Source organism: Rattus norvegicus, chromosome 1 (assembly GCF_036323735.1).
Source record: "Rattus norvegicus strain BN/NHsdMcwi chromosome 1, GRCr8, whole genome shotgun sequence".
Lineage (NCBI taxonomy): Eukaryota > Metazoa > Chordata > Mammalia > Rodentia > Muridae > Rattus > Rattus norvegicus.
The window spans coordinates 46,695,343-46,714,715 of NC_086019.1; the positions used below are offsets into that span (position 1 = coordinate 46,695,343).

The 19,373-nt window shown below is 41.2% G+C and overlaps 1 protein-coding gene and 1 long non-coding RNA gene across 2 annotated transcripts in view; one reads left to right on the forward strand and one right to left on the reverse strand.

Moving 5' to 3' along the window:
• Positions 1–12,767, reverse strand: part of Nox3 (NADPH oxidase 3) — a 64,833-nt gene extending 52,066 nt beyond the window's left edge. The window contains exons 1-5 of the mRNA NM_001004216.1: positions 12,720–12,767; positions 12,055–12,150; positions 11,830–11,940; positions 9,778–9,862; positions 1,643–1,788 (exon numbers count right to left, since the gene is read on the reverse strand). Coding sequence (NP_001004216.1) covers positions 1,643–1,788; positions 9,778–9,862; positions 11,830–11,940; positions 12,055–12,150; positions 12,720–12,767 — 486 coding nt within the window. The remainder of the gene's footprint in view (positions 1–1,642; positions 1,789–9,777; positions 9,863–11,829; positions 11,941–12,054; positions 12,151–12,719) is intronic.
• The window catches only part of LOC120099111 (uncharacterized), a 79,739-nt gene that overhangs the window by 12,071 nt on the left and 48,295 nt on the right, over positions 1–19,373 (forward strand). The gene's annotated exons all lie outside the window — the stretch shown is intronic.

A 19,373-nucleotide genomic window follows, 5' to 3' on the forward strand; every position in this document is an offset into this window, starting at 1 on the left:
CTCATTAATTTAGGCTGCTTTGAGATCTGGAAGTAATTTGGACAGGGACTTCTCCATTGTTTATTTTCTTCTCTTCACAGAAGAGTGGAATGAAATTGAAAGAGGGTACATGTAGAACATTTAAAATATTTGTTTTATAAGTACACTCAGGCACTTTAGAAGTCAATTTATAGCACATGGTGTGTTAATCTCAAATCATTCTGTTCTGACTATTAAAGACGATTTCTCCTCAATTCCCTGCAATACATTTACAGACTGGTCTGAGCTGCCAGGAGCTGTCTAAAGTAACCCCCCAGCATTACTTATGAATTGCTTTAATGTATGTTTCAAGTTATTGATAATCATCTCTCCAAATACCCAAATTAGAGGGGCTTCTGAGCTTAATTAGTACTAACAAAGTATATTGCTTCTAAAATTTTTGAAACAACTGTGTTTGAAGTAGCTTAATTAGCTTGTTAAATTGCTTTAAAGGTTATTTATAATAAATACTATTTATTACATAGTTTCTTCAAGATGTTGAGATTTATTCTTGGGTCTCTTGCGAGCAGTGAATTTTGTGAAGCTTTAGTGGGGGAAGGGTGGGGATGTAGATCTAAACAGGTGGCCAAATAAATTCTGAGAATCCACGAAACGGTATTAAACAGCTCTCTGCATGCTTAGGGCATCTGCAGTTTTGATTTGTAGCTATGAAATCTGTGCTTCTAATTGGTGTCAGTTAAGAAAAGGGAATTCAGTTTATTAATGACCTGAGATTGCAAGCCTTCATGAGGAAATCAAGATTTTGACTTGGAAGAATCTCCTTGTAACTAGAATCTGAATTTTCCTTCTCTAATAAACACAAAATGAGCAAACCCATCATTTACAGGGAGGGCCCAGGTGATAGAGATTTCTATCGATGGGGTGTGTGGCCTTGAGACTTTTCTTAGAAAATAGATTAAAAATATATGGTCTCTATTCCAATATGGTACTCCATGGAAGATGTTTAGATGAACCAATAAGAGCGATGTATGTTGAATCAAGGGAAGTCTTTACCTCTAGGGTAGGATGCTGTGGCTGATTGTATTTTCCTTCCCAGAGACACTGCTGCTCTGTGCACCTAGGCATTAGCATTGATGGTGTCACGAGCCATCTAGTTCTCCCTCTGAAATGACCTTCAGTCAGTGTATGGTTTGGCAAACCAGCTGTTCACTCTTGTGCCAGAAGACGAGGCACAGAGGACAGACCCAGAAAACAATTTGCAGGTTGAAAGCCAAGCATCCATCCTGTCGTTTCTGGGTTCAGGTGGTGCTTGCTTTATGAATCTAACATCCGTGAAGGAAATCTGATCAGGCGCTGCTTTTAAAACCCATAATATTAAGGCTTTAACAGGTTTTTGCATTCCTAAAATATCACAGATACACATTCACTATAAATTAATTAAGCAGAGTATGTTTTTCTCCTTGCTCATATCCTCCCAGCCACATTAATGGTCGGAAAACCAGCTGTTAGAGCAGAAAGGTGAATTGATATTAGCATTTGGCAGAAACCTTTTTTTTCAGCTCTTTTATGTAAAGCTTTTGAAATCTATTGCTCTGGATAGAGGGATGGGAAGAGAAGCGATTCTGCAGAAGCGAGGCTGGTTAACATGCAAGGACTCACTCACCGTATACAAGGTGCGGACCGGATTGAGGTAGCTTTCATTTGGGGCATTGCCAAGTTTGGAAAGCGCAGCCAGCAGCCCTTCAGCATCCTTGGCCTGACCCAGGTGATAACGCTCCAGGTTGAACAAGTGTGCCACAATGTGGATAACTGAGGGTGAGAGACATTGGGCACAGGCTGTGTCAGAGACATCCTTTTAGTTCATTCAAAACACTGTGCTGATACCTTAGGTTTCTCTGATCTGGTGTTGGCAGTCTACAAGGAATCGTGATTTATTTGTGCATCTTACCCAGTTTCTTGAATGGAGCAGAACATATGGCGTATGGCTTATTATATGTATTTTAATTATATTAACAAATAATCTTAATTCATGATTTAATTTTAAATTTCTAGTCATTTTGGAAGTGACGTAAGTCACATCAGGACATGGTTATTGTGCTGGCTAGTTTTATGTCAACTTGACACAGACTAGGGTCACCAGAGAAGAGGGAGGCTCAACTGAGAAAATCCCTCTATCAGATCAGACTGTAGGCTGTTTTCTTAATTAGTGATGGATGTGAGAGGGTCTGTCCCACTGTGAGTGGGGCCACTTCTGGAATGGTGGTCCTGGGTTCTGTAACGAGCAAGCTACAAGGAGCAAGTCAGTGAGCAGCATCCCTCCACAGCCTCTGCATCAGGTTCCTGCCTGTTTGAGCTCCCGTCCTGACTTCCTTCAGTAATGGAGACAAATAAACCCTTTTCTCCTCAGCTTGCATTTTTGGCCACAGTATTTCATCATAGCATTACTTTAATCCTAGACAATACAATATAATATAATATAGCATACTATATTATAGACGATATAATTCTTAAGCAAAGTCAGCCTATGATGGGTATAGAATATGAAGCTTCCTAAGAAGTCAGAAAGAATTATTCTAGAAACCATGCATCACACACAGCAATATATGTTTATTTGACACATAAGTTGATACCAGTATATATTTTCTTTATATTTTACAGAAATATTTTCTGTTCTTCTCTTCATATACTTTAACATATGTATATATATATGCATGCATGCATGCATGTATGTATGTATATATGTTTAGGCACATATATGTGTGTGTGTGTATGTACTTATACACACACATTTACATAGATGATTCTTACAGAATCATCTGGCACATTAAAATGAGCCAGTGTTTGTGGAACCAAACATATTTTTTCTGTATTCTTAAGGAAGATGTGCTATCTAATTCTGAGAGTTGATATGATAAAATTTTAGATAAAGAGGACAAATTCAAGGACATTGTTTGATCTGGCCCAGAGATTCTGCCTCTATGCTGCTTTTTCTGAGCTTGGAAACTCTGTTGGGGAGCCAGCAGTCATGTCATCTCCATGGAGACCTGGATGGTCAGCCAGTTGACACACACCATTGGGATTGGACTCAAGTATGAACAAAGGACTCATTACACAGGATGTAGTTATTTTCCCCAAAGTTCTTCTGCATCTGCAATGGGAAGAAGTAGCCGTGCTGGCTTCTATGTATATATACATATGTATACTATACAGCTGGCTAACATGTATATAGGCTATACACGTTGTGGGTGTGTTACAGCATCTTCCATGGTTGTCCTCTGTGATTGGAGGTGTGGAAGAATGTGTGGCAAATAAGATCTCAGTGTTCCTGAGAACACTTGGGGTGGGAGGTGGTGCGGTCGGTAAGCAGAGACTTGACTTCTACCTCTTGACACTTGTATAACCAGTAGTGCAGGTTTATAACCCCAGTACTGGGTAAGGCAGAGCTGGAAAGGAAAGAGGCAGATATTTGGAGTTGCTGGCCAGTTAGTCTGTCCAAAAAATCTGGTGAGTTCCAGGCTCAGGGAGATACTGTTAGAAAACCACTGAGGAAGACACCCAGTGCCAATGCCTGGCTCTGCATGCACATGCATGCGTGTGCATGTGTGCACACACAGAACCTTTGAGGATATTGCTGCTAATTCTGTGCCTATGGTTATAGCGGCCCGATGCTGTCTATTATTTAGAAGCATTTTCTTTATTTTCTTTTCCCCTTTTTATTTATTCTCTCATATGTACATCCTGACTTCAGTTTTTCCTCCCCCCAAGTCGCTCCCCCATCTCCTCTTTCCCCAATCCACACCACTCTTCACCTCTCAGAGAAGCATTGCCTTTCCAGGAACCTCAACCAAACACGTCATAATGAAGGTGTCCACTCTCTTCACATCTATTCAATATAGAAATTCTAGCCATAGCAGTAGGACAACTTAAGGAGATCAAGGTGATTCAAATTAGAAAGAAAGAAGTCAAACTATCTGTAGTCACAGATGATATGATAGTATACATATGCGACCCCCCAAAATTCTACCTGGGAGCACACACAGCTAATAAACACTTTCACCAAAGTGGCTGAATGCAAGATTAACTAAAAATGAAATAATTAAAAAAATCTCTCTCCATAGAGGCAAGGACGGGGACATTCTAGTTTCACAGAATTAGAGACTGATTTTCATTTTATATTATAGGGCTGATTCACCAATGTGCCATCCATACCTAACAGTCAGGAAGAAAGCAATGAATTCCCATTGTCTTCGCCTGCTTTTATAACACTCCTCTCCGGTGCAATGAGCTGCTGATCTCAATCTGTTCCCTGCTAGGTTAGCTTCCACAGAAGAATCTGACAGAGCTAAACTGGATAGAAGTGTGGAGGATGACTCGGGCCCCAGAGGTGCGCACTCATGTTTACTCCCTTCTTCTAGCACTGAAAACACCACTGGAGGAGGGAGCCCAAGCTGCCTCTCAGAGACACCTCAAAGGGCCTAAGCTGGAACTCTGTTACCTGAGCTGTCATGTGCTTTAAGGTTTATATAATAAGTGTTTCTTTTCTTCAGTCCTTTCCAGATTATTTTTGCTTCCCAGAGTAGATTAAATGTGTAAGATCTTAGTAATCTCAGGGATCCTCAGGGTAAAAACCACACGAGGCCATTTTGTTTGGGTAAGCATTCTATTTTCTTCTTAGATTTGGATCATGGCTAAAAACTAGAAATATATAAGCTGTTAGATCTAAGGCTGCTTGAGAGTTATTGCTTCTGTTCCCTTTCAGATGTTGTGTTTTTTCTTTTTTATATGTCTTATTCTTTTTAATATGAACAATCAAACTATCATGGTATGGCCGTAGCTATCTCTGGAATGGGTTTAAGATGCTGCCTTGGTTGCATTCTCTCCTTCTCAGTCACCGAGATACTTTCATGACATTAGACTGGATGCTGGTGTCCAGCAAAAAGAGTAGCAGAGTGGATGCTTTCCAATTACCTAATTTTTCTGCCTCTATTTTTCTCATCTGTAAAATAGGTAGATTTGGAAAAAATACCCATAACCACACAAGGCAGCTCAAATCTCTTCCAGCTGTGTGACAACCGTGTGATTCTCTGAAGCTCACTGAATGCACTCTCCATTCAAAAGGGATCTGCAGATGTGAAATTCATATTTTAATTTGATCCCCCAAACAACACAGTAGTTTGAATGGGAGATCTGCAGTCTTGCCAGGAAGCCAAGGTCATTAGCTGAAAACAAGCTCTTTGTGTGCCCCTGTGTCCTTTCCATGGCAGACACTGCTGCATATTTGCAAAGGCTCAAACTACCTCTCTCCATAATGCCCCTGAACGATCCCAGCTGTAAGTGGGTCTTCCTGTAATTCTATTTTCTCACCCAAGTACTTTTAAAGAGACCAGCTATGTTGACAATGCTGCACATGCACATTTAATTGGTCTGTGGACTTCTGAGTTCATATAAGAAACTTTTGTTGAGAAGCCGACCAAAAGAAAAAAAAACACCATAAGGCTACAATTAAATCCAGTTGCCCTGAGAAAGTGCCTTTTGCTTTTAGTTTCCCCCTGGAGATCAAAGAACTTATCTTGGAGAGGAATCTTGGAAGAGGGTCAGTTCTAGTACTCTTCTGCCTACCTCTCGGAGATGACAGTGGATCTGGAGTTAATCACCCCTTAATTAAGCAGTGCAGTGCGTGGAAACCAGGACCTAGGAGTGAATCTCCCCTGTGCTTTTGAAGCCACAATCTGCCTGAAACTTCCTTGTGTCTAGTACAGAGCCAGTCCATCTGGGATACTACGAGACACGTGTTTGTCAATCACATTTGAACGTATGAGGCAGGACTCCGGGTGGAACCTTGTTGGAGCTTTGATCGCCTTCAGTGAAACTAACGAGCTGGTTGGTAGTGTCTTGTTAGATGTCAGATTCCAAGGAACTCATGCCTTTGGCACCGTCTCTACCTTGGGAGCTCTAAGTCGTTATTTTCTCAGGATCTTTATTCTGTACCCTGTCTTCTCAACCTGCCCTTCTTCTGTTCATCGATGTTTGTGAACTAATTTTAGCAACTCATCAGGAGTTGCACTCAGCGTAATCTTACACCTCTGAAATCTGGCAGACACAAGTTGCAGAATTTGCGGAAAGAAGTGCATGGGTCACAATTTACAACCTCTGTTGATGGAAACCCAGGCTCCACATACTGCTTTTCAATTGCTGGGGTCTTCGAGGTCTGCCATGGACTAGGGAACCCAGAAAGATCCACATTAATAAGAATGTAAAGGCTGTAAGACTATGATTTTTATACCAATGGAGTTACAGGTCCCTGAACACATTTATTAGTGTTTGGAGGTGGGGGTCCTGCTTCTCACAGGCAGGCAAGCAAGAAGGCAGGAAGGAGGGCTCCTGGCATTTTTGGTGATGCCCTTGATTAGAGATATCACTGTTTTGCCTTTCTCCCCACTCCCTTGCCTATATCCACCAGTCTCTAATTACATCCTTTAATGATCCGACCAATTAGAGCCTGCAGTTCAACATCTAGGGGAATGGATGAGAAATTAGAGGCTGGCACGAAAACTTCTCTGTGCATGCATTTCTTCCAAGGTTACACACCTCTATTAAGCCAGTTGGCTATTTCAAAGCAGCATAATGGTTGAGGCTAATAAAACAAGCCCAGGGACACTGCAGCTGCTCCCCCGTGAATACAGCAGAAGGACAAACGAGAAAAGCAAGGTGTAGCAATGAAACCAGGCTTAGCATTTTCCCCCCTCTCTCTCTAAAAGCACAGTTGCCAGCCACATTTCTTAGTTAATGTGAAATGCAGTAATTGCTCTGTCAAGGATTGGACAAGGTAGAGAGTTTCCTTTCCACCTTCCTGCCTTTGTCCGGCTGGAAACCACAGCCCTGGGTCTGGTTGCCATGGAAGACCGGATGAGGCTCCTTTGCTGGGAGATACAGCTCTGACCCTGCTGGGGTGAGTCCCAGGAGGCGCTCAGGAGCAGCACAGAGTGGCTGGCAGTTCAAGAGAAGTGGGTTGGAAAGAATACTAATGCTCTTTGGAGATGTGTGAGGGGAAGATGGAGAAAGAACATCCTGTTTTTTCTCCTCGCAGCAGAATGTGAATGTATAATCTCGAATAATTGGTAGCATTCTGAATCCATTCATTTCCCCAATTCTGTTTCATCCGCATGATGCTTGGACATTTGTGTCTTGTTCCTTTCCTATCAATTCTTCTAGCCTCTCATGCATGTGGCTAGATGCCACACGCCCTGGTTTGGTTAAATCGGTTACTGTCTTCATGTGTCAGAGACATAGGTTAGTTACTAAAATGCAAGAGACAATCCATGCCTCTGAGCCTCTCAGAGACTGAGGATTGCCACGTCTGAGCTATGGAGGATGTCATGAGCCTTATAGGCATCTAAGACAGTGGTCAGACAGTGGTTCTTGATACAGTAGTGTCTTAACCACCCAGGGAGCACCATGAAAGAGAGGGAATTTCAGCAGAGGGGACACCTGAGCAAGGGCATAGAAGACCTTGGAGTAGTGGTTTTCAACCTTTCTAATGCTACAACCCTTTAATACAATTCCTCATATTATGGTGACCCCTAATCATAAAATGATTTCCATTGCTACTGCATAAGTGTAATTTCCCTATTGTTGTGAATTACAATTTAAATATCTGATATGGGGGATGTCTGATATGCAACATACAAAGGGGTCGCAACCCATAGGTGGAGAATGTTTGCTCTGAGGAGTACCCAAGGGGAAAAGACAATGAACATGTGGCTAGAGCTGTGAGTCTGTCCATCTTACTCTGGGGTGCAGACTTGACCTTATTGGCAATAACAGTAAGTGAATGAAGACCTTGTATTCTTCAGATTACCAAGCAGAGTTAGTCTTGAAAGTAATCTACACTATCTCACCGAGGTAGAGAAATCAAATGGCTATTGATGCTTTTAAAACTCCACAGCCAGCTGAAGAGACCTGCTCTGAGCTAAAAGAAGTTGGTCATATGATCCCAGCCAAATACACTCAGTTTCACAGCACCTTGAAGCAGCACTGACCATAGGGGGTTCAAAAGGTAATAGGTCTTACCAGGGTGCCTTGCTCATGGGAAACATTCAATATATATTACCTATACATTTATACTACTGATATCTGAGTACCCAGAGGTTTGAGAAGAAAGCCTTTCACAACTCCTGCTTCCATGTATGCTCTGTGCTTCTTCCTGATGAATTTTGATGACCCCCTTTTTCTTTATAGCGTTACAACTCTCTTTTAAAGTCTGACTCTGCCTTTAAGCTGTGCATGGTAATAAGAGTCTTCTTGCCTTTTTACAGTGTTCAACCTCTATTCTTAATGTGAAAATAAGGAATTTTGAACAGTTTAAAGCAAGCCCGGAAGTGTCCTAGAATTCCTTCTCTGACGAGTTTACCAAGGAGCTTCCATAGCTGTGCCTGGACAACACCCGTCACAGGGAGCTCTGAGCTCTTCCAGCACTATAATTCTGCTTTTTGATTGTTTCAATGTATGGAAATGGCTTCCAATTTCAAAGGCTCTATGTATATAGGTTTATTCTACACCACTCCAGGCCCTGAGATATACAGCTAGACCAGCCTTGTCCCTGCCCCTCCCCATTCACTAGCCATTTCTTTTAGTTTTTTTTTTTTTTTTTTAGACAAACCACAAAGCCCCACTGGAAAGCACATCTTGGGTTGGTTTGCTTTGGTGTTTAAGACAATCAATGGGGAGAATCTTTCCCGCATGTCTCACTACACACCCAGAGTTGTGTTAATTGGCACGCGGGCACCGTCTGTCATGTCTTGTTGCTTAATTAAATTCCCATTTGGTTCAAGTGTTCCTTTTACTCTGCAATTTTTTTATGCATGAGAGGATAAAAAACAAATGAGGAAAACATTTTATAGTGAAATTAGTTTGAGAGAAAGAGTCCTGAATCATAACTCTTTATGGTTCCGATGGCCTTTTATTTCAATGTCTTTGTTCCCCAGCAAAGCCACAAGCCAGTTGACTGCTACCTCCCCTTTCATTCTTCCCTTCCTCCTGGGTGTCTAACCTTGCATGGAAACTCTAATTTCTCCTTAAATGACAAGTGTAACAGTAACAGTAGCGGTTTCTATGACTATACAACATACAACCTCTATTCTTTAAGATTCTTCTATGTCCACTAACGCAACACTATTCAGAACCCAGGTAACATGACCAATCTTTTCTTTCTTTCTTTTTTTTCTTTCTCTGACTCTGATGTCAGGGCTAAGAAAGCCATCTTTAACACACAAAAAAGAACACTATCCCATGTCTATTGATGTTTGTTGAATGGCAATAGCTGTTTTCCTATTATATGAGTGAGGTTTTGGCTATGTCAATTTTAGTTCTGAATTATATGAATAGCAGATTTTTTATTTAAATAGGTATTTATCACTACATTATAGAGAAGCCACTTGTTCACAAACAAAAGGAAATCTGACAAACTTTCTTTTGATATTTGAGGAATTATTATGGAAAAACTTCTTTGAGCGTAGATTAAGAATTGAAAAAAATGGGGTTGGGGATTTAGCTCAGTGGTAGAGCTGGGTTCGGTCCCCAGATCAAAAAAAAAAAAAAAAAAAAAAAAAAGAAAAAAAGAAAAAAAAAAGAAAAAGAAGGAAAAAAAAGAATTGAAAAATGTAAATACAAGGTTTCATGTGTTCAGATAAAGGGCGAAAGTTTCTTTTATCTAAAGGCAAGATGGGAGGAATTTTTTAAAAAGCTATGAAGTTAGACATTAGCCAGTGCCAAGCCATTGGACAACTGGTAAGCACTCACCTGAATTAACAGCTATCCCGTAGGCAACGAGCTTGTGGAACTTGAGGTTTTTGTCTAGTTGCCGTCTCCACGGTCCTCTACAGCACTGAAGTATCCAAGTGAATAAATCAGTTAGGAAAATGGACACAGAGCTAACAATGCAACGAGACCTAAGAGGTTATGACTCAGGCCCAACCTACATCTATGTTGCGTCAAATGGGGACACGGGACTTAAAAACTAGTGGCACTTATCACAGCAAAGCAAAGGATTTCTTTTAGCTATTTTGCTGGAATATCAACTCTATCCAAAAGTGGGAACTCTTAGGTCTCTGGCTATAGCTCACAACTCTTAAATGAACCTTATAGTCATGCCTCAGTCAGCGTATTGATATAGAATAAAGAAGCAACAATTGCCACCCCCAACCACATATTTTGAATGACTTGTACACTATTCCTTATTATACAAGGAAAGAGGCTTTGCATCTGTAACTAATATCTGCTATTGTGATGATTCCACAATAAGATATTTCTTCTGACAAAGGTCACCAATAATCTTATTTTTCTGCATGCCGTTTTCAATAGCAGAGGAGTGGTAATTAGCATGGTGAAGTGAATAGGATTGGAAGGGTGTTACCACTGATCGGTGTTAAAATCACCAGGTTCAATCCGGGCCTTGTGGCTTTGATTATGGTAGAAACTGGGGTGTTCCCTGAGTGGTTTATTTAGAACATTTATTTGTCTTTCTTCAATCAGAAATGACTGTGGTTCAAATAGTCATAAGCCTTGCATCTCCATGTGGGAAAAAATTGAGTCCAATATTGTTTAGAAAGTCAATAGCAGAAAACCAACATTAAATTGAATGTACTGATCTTTAGGGTCTGTTTTATTTTTATTTACTTTTTTATTGAAAAGTTTATGTATTTACATTACAAATGTTATCCCTTTTCTCAGTTTTCCCCTCTCACATACCCCGATTCCCCTGCTTCTATGAAGATGCTCCCCCTCCCACCCACTCACTTCCACCTCAACACCCTGAAACTGGGGAAACAAGCATTCACAGGAACAAGGGCTTCTCCTATTGAGGCTGGACAATGCCATTCTCTGATACATATGTGACTGGAGCCATGGGTCCCCCCACATGTACTCTTTGGTTTATGGTTTAGTCCTTGGGAGCTCTGGAGGAGGGGTCTGGTTGGTTGATATTGTTGTTCTGCCTATGGGATTTCAAACCCCTTCAGCTCCTTCAGTCCTTTCTCTAACTCTTCCATTGGGGTCTGCATGCTTAGTCTGATGGTTAGCTGCAAGCATCTTAATCTGTATCAGTAAGGCTCTGGCAGAGCCTCTCAGGAGACATCCATATCAGGCTCCTGTTAGCAAGCACTTCTTAACATCAGCAATAGTGACTGGGTTTGGTGGCTGCTTCTCAGTTGGGGCAATCTCTGGATGGCCTTTTCTTCAGTCTCTGTTCTAGTCATGGTCCCTGTATTTCCTCCCATGAGTATTTTGTTCTCCCTTCTCAGAAGGACTGAAGCATCCACATTTTGGTCTTCTTGAGCTTCATATGGTCTGTGAATTATATCTTGGGTGTCCCAAGCTTTTGGGCTAACATCCACAAGTTTTAACTAGTATAAGCCCAGTTGCTGGGAATTTCATAGGAAAATACATGTTTCAATCACACCTGTAAAAATTATGTGTGTGTGTAAGCATTGGGATGTGCATATTGAGTGTACATGCATACATATACCCGTGCACACAATCCCAGGCTAGAGAACACCAGGTCACCTGCTTTATCACTCTCTGCTTTTTGTTTTCCTTGAGATCAGGGCCTTATTGAACTTGGAGTTAGGTTGGTGGTGAGCTAGTGATCCCTGGTGATCCTCCTGCCTCTGACCTTCAACCACGCTGGTGTCACAGACATACACAAGTACACACTGCTTTTTACATGGACTTTGGCAAATTTGAACTCAGACCCCATGGCTTGCAGGCAAGCCCTCCTACCTGCTTGGCCATCTTTCCAGTCTTCCATTGCAGGCTGACAACAACTGAGCCTGCTTAAGATATTTTAGTACTTACCACGCTCGTTCCTCTCACCAGTGAAACGAAGTTCCGACTGACAGGTAACAGAATTAGCATGCAGTTAAAATTCAGGCACACGGCAGATGCCCGGGCCCATGCCAATGCGGACTGTCCATAAGTTAGAAATAGAAAAAAGGGGGACGGTGAAAACATCGAAGCTTGGGAAAGTAGAATGCATTTTCTTTTCTGAAACAATAACAGATTGTCATTAAATCTACTTACACCCAGAATAACTCGTGTATAAAAGAAAGACTCCTCTTCAGCATACCAGCAGAACGTGTCAATAAACAGATAGATATTTATTGCCAGCCACAAGAGCTAGGATAGAGAGAAAGGAGATAAGATCAGTGTTATGGACCACCCTTGGCCCACCCAGGATCATTCCGGGTTCAACTTCTTTTCAAATGCAATGCAGAGGTTGTCAGTATCCCACGGAATCACTCCATATGTTTATTTCTTATAGATTCCAGCAGGGATTACAAATACATTATTTTAAGTTAAGTGTGGTCAACTTCAAAGTAGTTGCTGACATGCACAGAATCTTCTTAGTCAACAGGAATTGACCATTGTGTGAAGAGGCAGGGTGTCTTTAAAGCGTTCTAGAAAAATGACAGTATCACAGGCTGATTCAAAGACTTCATTTGATAGAGAGGTATACTCATGCACACAAAACAAACTACTTGACTTTAAAAATACTTTAAAATAGAACTGAACTGGAAAACAACTTTGCATGATGCTATAGGGGTAGGTTAAATACATTCAATGAATGTTTACTAACAAGTTTTTAGTCTCATATCTAAAGTAATATTTCCAAACTTTAACCGCTTTAGAAATATCTTTCTAAGAAAGGGGGACTCTTAAAGCCAAGTAAGAAGAGTGATACTCACAGCAACCACGAAGGACACACTCTCGTTCAAAATCCAGCACGTCGGCATGACACTTCTCTTACTACCAACACGTTATTCCTTTCTGTTTGCTTGAGCCTCTGCGTTGTGTGCTTAGGGAAGAGTTCCCTTCTAGATCATTTTGTCTTGGAGCACCTGTGGGGAGGAGCTCTCAAGGAATTTCTAATCAAGGACTTAGTGCCAAGAGCCCATCACCAAGCTGACATGCTTCATGGACAAGGTAAATATGAGTCTCTGTCTAATGATGCCCTTCTTCAAAGAATTCAAAGGAAAAGAAACTCATTTCATTAAATTGTCTTCATGCCCATGCCCCATTCATTGTCTACATGATTGTGGTCAGGACCATAATAATTCCATGTGCAAATTTGAGAAATAACCCAGTTTCTGAAGGATCCTGGGTATACGAAAGGATCTCTACCTAATTTTCCCCACACTACTTATTTTAAGTCTTTCCTCCTTTTTCCACACAAAGCAAGCAAGCAAACAAACAAGTAAACAAAACCTCCCAAAAAGACCAAGAGTGAGAGTTGAGCTAAGTAAATATAGACTAAACCATTTTTTCAGAATATTTTGGAAAAGATTCTAAAATTCCCAGTTGGGAAAACTCTTGTAAGTTTAAAAATATGCTGATGAGAGTATAAAGTATACTTCTCTTTGTGTGTGTGTGAGTATATATGCATGCACATGAGTATGTGTGTTTCTGTGTGCGCATGAGCATGTATGCACGGACAAGTGTGTGTGTGTGTGCGTGTGTGTGTGTATGCACATGAGTATGTGTATGTGCGTGTATGTGTGAGATGTATGCATTCACATGAGTGTGTGTGTGAGTGTGTGTGTGTGTGTGTGTGAGTGTGTGAGTGAGTGTGTGTGTGTGCGTGTGTGTGTGTATGCACATGAGTATGTGTATGTGCGTGTATGTGTGAGATGTATGCATTCACATGAGTGTGTGTGAGTGTGTGTGTGAGTGTGTGTGAGTGTGTGAGTGTGTGTGTGAGTGAGTGTGAGTGTGTGTGAGTGTGTGTGAGTGTGAGTGTGTGAGTGTGTGTGAGTGTGAGTGTGTGAGTGTGTGTGAGTGTGTGTGAGTGTGTGTGTGTGACCATTGAGACGAAGATCCCTTCCCCACCGTCAGCACACATACTTTGGTGACCCCAGGAAGGCTTGTTATTCTCTTATTTTTATGTAAGTCATGATTATTAAATGTAATGACTGTGATTCTAAGACAATTCTCAACCAAAGTAGTTTTCTGTCTAGTTCTGGCCCAGATATTTTCATTAAAAATTTGTTATGGGACTGGAGAGGTGGTCCAGTGGTTAAGAGCACTGGCTGCTCTTCCAGAGGACCCAGATTCAATTCCAAGCATCCACATGGTGGCTCACAGCTGTCTATAAGTCCATTTCCTGGGGACCAGACACCCCTTTCTGGCTTCTGAGGGCACCAGATGCACAGACGGCACATAGGCAGGCAAAAATCCGTACATGACAATTAATTACGTTTTTAGAAAACTGAAAGTAAGGGCTTTGAGTCGTTTGGAGAATTGTTCACGGTGCTTGTGTATTTGTAGGGCTGGTTTGTTTAGTCATGATGAAAGAATTCTTAAACATTAAGAGCCTAGTAAGTGTAATAACTGTGAACCTCTGTTGACTTGCGTTTACCAAGGCATGCAGTTAAGAACATTTGATATTTATTGTCCAATTAATCTGCACACTGACTGTAAGATGTAGAAGCCGTAAGCATTGTACACAACCATGGGGAGAAAGTCAAAGGAAGCCATTGGTAAAGGAACGATGGTGACCTGACTGTGACTCTGAGCTCGGCGTTCATATTTTCAACCACTACCATGTAAAATATCAATACACGATTTGTGTATTAAAACACTACCATACGAATGTCATTCCTACCAACTGGACATATTTAAGTTATAGGAACTGGTTTATTTTAGAGTATCGGTTACAAGTAATTAAATTGTTCTATGTGACTAGGAGTACTGTTTTCTCAATAATTTAAAAACTTCATAGATAAATATTTCAACTGCATTAATCCTTATTCTTTATTTTATAAATTTTGGGATACTTTGACATACTGAGGCTCACTACGGTTTTAATGGGTTCTCTGTTCTCTATGAGAGTTTGACTTTCGGTGACATGGGGTTGAGAGGCAGGGCCTGCACAAGGGTCGGTGGCAAGGTCAATGATCAATGACTGAATGAATGCTATAGGCCAGTGTCATGTCCCTAACGGGACACATTCAGCCCCATTTCATGTTCTCTCTCACTCTCTCTGCCTTTCTACTGTGGGCTGACAAGGCAAGAAGCCCCTCTCTAGTCCCCGGTTCATAAACAACAGCCATCCCCACCCTCAGCTTCTCATATACAAAAACAACTTTGTATTAAAGCAGTCCAGGGCCAGGTACAGAGCCAGGACCATCCATGGCCCAGGGCCGGGTGAAACTGTTCAAATCATCAGATCTTAGGTCAGCTTAGCTGCTCATGGGGCCTTGCCCTGTGTGAAATCTACCAGTGAAGGCCTTGGTTTACATTTTCTTCTTGGTTCCATTTGCCTTCTGAACGTGTGCTTGCCACCTGTTCCCCGCATGGCGCTAAGTATCGGGGGACTGTAAATAAAAAAAAATCTTTTAATTCAAGGTCAGTGCCTCTCTGCCATCTTAGCACATCGGATTCAAACAAGTCCCAGGCTTTAAAAACGTCTATGTGTTTAAATATTCAGGGCTTTGTTCATCCACTAAGTGCTGGAAGAACTTTTTGTGTGTCGCCTAACGCGACCTATGAGTTACCTCTAGTAAGCCTGTTTCTATGTTCATTAGAGTGGGCCGAAACAGCGCCACCTTGCGGAATCAACCCTGCTTCACCTCACTTCCAGTGGTACACAAACATAAGCAAGGTCATACTTCTTTTGGAGAAATCTTGGCTGTGGCGTAAAATAATTCCCACATTCACCTCTTCTTCGAAAAAGACACAAATTTAAAAGAATTTTTCTGCGTAGAGATATATAGAGACATTGGCGTTTGGGCAGCCTTTGCTTGGGATTAGCATGTAAGTTAGCATCTTTAACTGATTATTCAAAAATGAGCAATATTAAGATGTAATCTCTTGAGGCTGGAAAGATGGCTCAGTGGCTAAGACCACCTGCTGCTCTTATAAAGGACCCGGGTTCAGTTCCCAGCACCCACATGGTGACTCACAACCACGACCTGCTTTTTTAATTTCAGGGGATTGAAATATCACTGGGTGTTGTCGAGTTTCTGCATGGACACTGCACAAAACACTCTCTCTCTCTCTCTCTCTCTCTCTCTCTCTCTCTCTCTCTCACACACACACACACACACTCTCTCTCTCTCTCACACACACACACATACTCTCTCTTACACACACACACACACTCACACACACGCACATACATACATACACATACAAATTACTTTTTAAACTTCAAAACCTATAAAATCTTTGCATTACTTTAAGCCAATAATTTCCCATGGTTAAATGATTTGTTGTTTCTGAAATGATTAAGGATTTACATATCTTCGAGGCCTTATTCGTTGGACTATGAAAAGTCTAATTCAGAAGGAATACCCACAGATTTTATATTATCCTCAGTTCATATTCAGTGAGCTAAACAGAGTCTTCTAGTCTTCTGAGCTCTTTATACTGTGTTACAATTAAGACCCATGGCAGCACTGATGGAGCGACCCAGCTGCCTTCAAGAGACATAGAATGCTTGTCATATATGGTTTGGATCTCAAATGTTTCCTAAAAGCCACAAATGAAAGTCTTGACTGTCTGTGGCACTACTAGAGGGTGAGTCACTCAGAAGTCCAGTCTCTGGAAATATCCCCTGAAGTAGATATGGAACCCGGCCTCTTCTTTGCCTAATGCCTGCTATCAGGTGAACCAACCACTTCTCCCCTGTGCTGCCACTATGGTCAGCTTCCTCAGCTAGGCCCGAGGCACAATACCTAATGGCCGCAGACTGCATCATCTGAAACTGTGTTCCCAGACAAATACATCTTTATGTGTAATCCTTATGTGCTAAAATATAGTTATTATCCCTTACAGTAGACAAAAATGGTTAGTAGTCATATTATGAAGGCCTTAACTCATGGTTTAACTAAAGGATTATCTTCCTAATGCTTTCCACCTTCTTAGAGCTTGGGATGATTTTAGTTCACTTATATCAAAGACTAAATTATGTTCTAAATTATATTTAATTCTAAATTACATTCAAATTCATTCAGAACTCCAAAATTTTGTGCAATTGATGGAGATAATTCTCAAAATTCTCATGTTTAGGAATAAGCTGATTACACCTCTGAATTAGAATCAAACTCTAGACAACATCAGACATCATATCTTATAGCACACATAAAAGTCCATGTTGGTGCAATCTCAAGCTGTGAGGACTTCTCCACAGAAACACTTATGAATGAAGCATGAGTGGGTAACCATTGTTTCTTAATTAACCTGCTGAGGGTATGAGGATGCAAGCCCCAAATGTACCTTATCTTATCTACCTTCACAGAAGGCATTTGCACGGGTCACAGTTTAAATCAAGACTTTGAATCATTTTCAAAGAACTTGGGACAAAATTAACAAGACATGAGCTTGCACAGAGTCTAGTGATAGAATGAATATGCTTAGAACTGGACCTACTTAAATCAAACTCTTTCCATCGCTAAGTGCCACCTTGTTTCTCAGAAGTGTCTCAAAACAGAAGGTGAAACCTGACCTACCTGTTATCCAACTAGAGTGAGTCAGTTCTGCCGTCTTCCTTATGAAGTGATAACCTTCACTGGCCTCTCTAGCCCACCACAAAAGATGATATAAAAGTATTGGGGTATTGTTCTTCAGTAACACTTACCAATAACAGCTCATCCTTGATATTGAGGGTGTCATGTTACGTCGGCAGGCTTCGAACTCCCGATCATCCTGCCTTCAATTCCCTTGTGCTGAGATGACCTGTAGGTGTCAGCCATTATGCACAGTCTATGCAGTACTATGGTTCAAACCTTTTGCGTGCTGGGTGATTGTTCTGTCAACTGACATGTACCTCCAGCCCTATCAATACTTCTAAAATGGAAAAAAAAAGAACAATGTTTAGAAAGGTAGATTAATTGCTTTTATAACTGAATGAGAACTCTATATTAACCAAGCTACACTCCTGGGATTAATTTCACCCATTGTGTGTTAGTTCCTTTCAATCCTTTAGCTGGTTACTTAGCCAAATGAAGAAAGACTTTGATCCTCAAGGACGGGATTAATCATCTGGCAGTTCACTGCTGCGCGATAAAATCCAGGTTCCCTGCAGGTATAGTATAAGAATAGTATGGCAGGTTATCTTCTAAGAGATAAGCATCTTCTAGCCTTTTCCTGAGTGCACACATCAGCATCTAAATATTCAGGTGAAAAGGAATGGAAAACTGGGGGAAAAAAAGGTAAACACAGCCCGTCTCCAATTCTTACACAATTATTTAAAGAACATTTATGGTGGCAACTATGTAATTGTATTACATAAATCATGTATTGGATAAAGCCTACTTTTGCAGGATACATGGACTAGAAAAAATGAAAAGGATATGTATCAATGCATAACAGATTTCCAGATAAAATGTCATTGTCCATCACAGTATCCCAACTTTTGCTGAATCGCGAATATTTCGTGTTTATTTCAGGAACTGTGAAATTCTCTTCCGGTAATTCTTGTGACTCGGCTCATCAGTTCAGAATTCTAAGTTCAAAGCTCCTTCCGTCACCTGTGTCATCATTCTTTCCTTAATCTCATGGTCACAATCCCGGATGGAAGTTGTGCTGAGGTCATCCTACATTTGTGTCGTGCGGGTGTGCGGTCTGACTTTCTTGAGACGGAGGAGTGGAGATGACAGTTGTGGGTGCAAAACCCCAAGATTCCACTTGAGGCATCCTGCACCCGAGACCTCCAGGCTCTCCCTGTGCTCTGCCAGCTCGGACCGTCTCAACATCACTGGTGTGCCCCTCCTCTTCTTCCTACATTTGCAATCAGCTTCTTCTTTCTATTAATTGTGTCTCTAAAACTATTCTTGAAGTTGCTGAGAGAGCCCTGACATTAGGTTTCCCGAAGTTCCCAGCACAAGACTACAGAGTGACTAATTTATCATTTCTTGCTCTAAACTAAGTGGCCCTGTTTGAAACGCTTGGCTTAGAAATGCGGTTAAGGACAGGACTCATGTCTTTAATCTTACCGGGTACAGCACACATCAGACGCCACGTAATGTTAAATAATACATACAGAGCTGCATTTGTCTCTCTGCTTCTTAGCACACGAGACAGTTCTGTACAGATCCCCACACAGACACCGTGACAGGAAGTTTCTGGCAGCCACTGTCTTTCATTAAAGTTTCAGAACGGAAGGGAAGTCTGCCTTTCCAGGCAGTGGATTCTTTGACTTCCGAGTTCAGAAAAATGTAAAGTTGAAGAAGGCTAGTCTAGAAATCCCTCTCTTGCACACCCAAGCTGTTCATCTTTCAGAAGTCAAAGTGGATGCCAGAATTCCATAGATTTTATTTTTCAAGATGAACATTCATATTTGAACATATTTCAAGCCAGATGGTTTACAGTTCATGTATTTGTTGGCGTTTTCCTGCCAC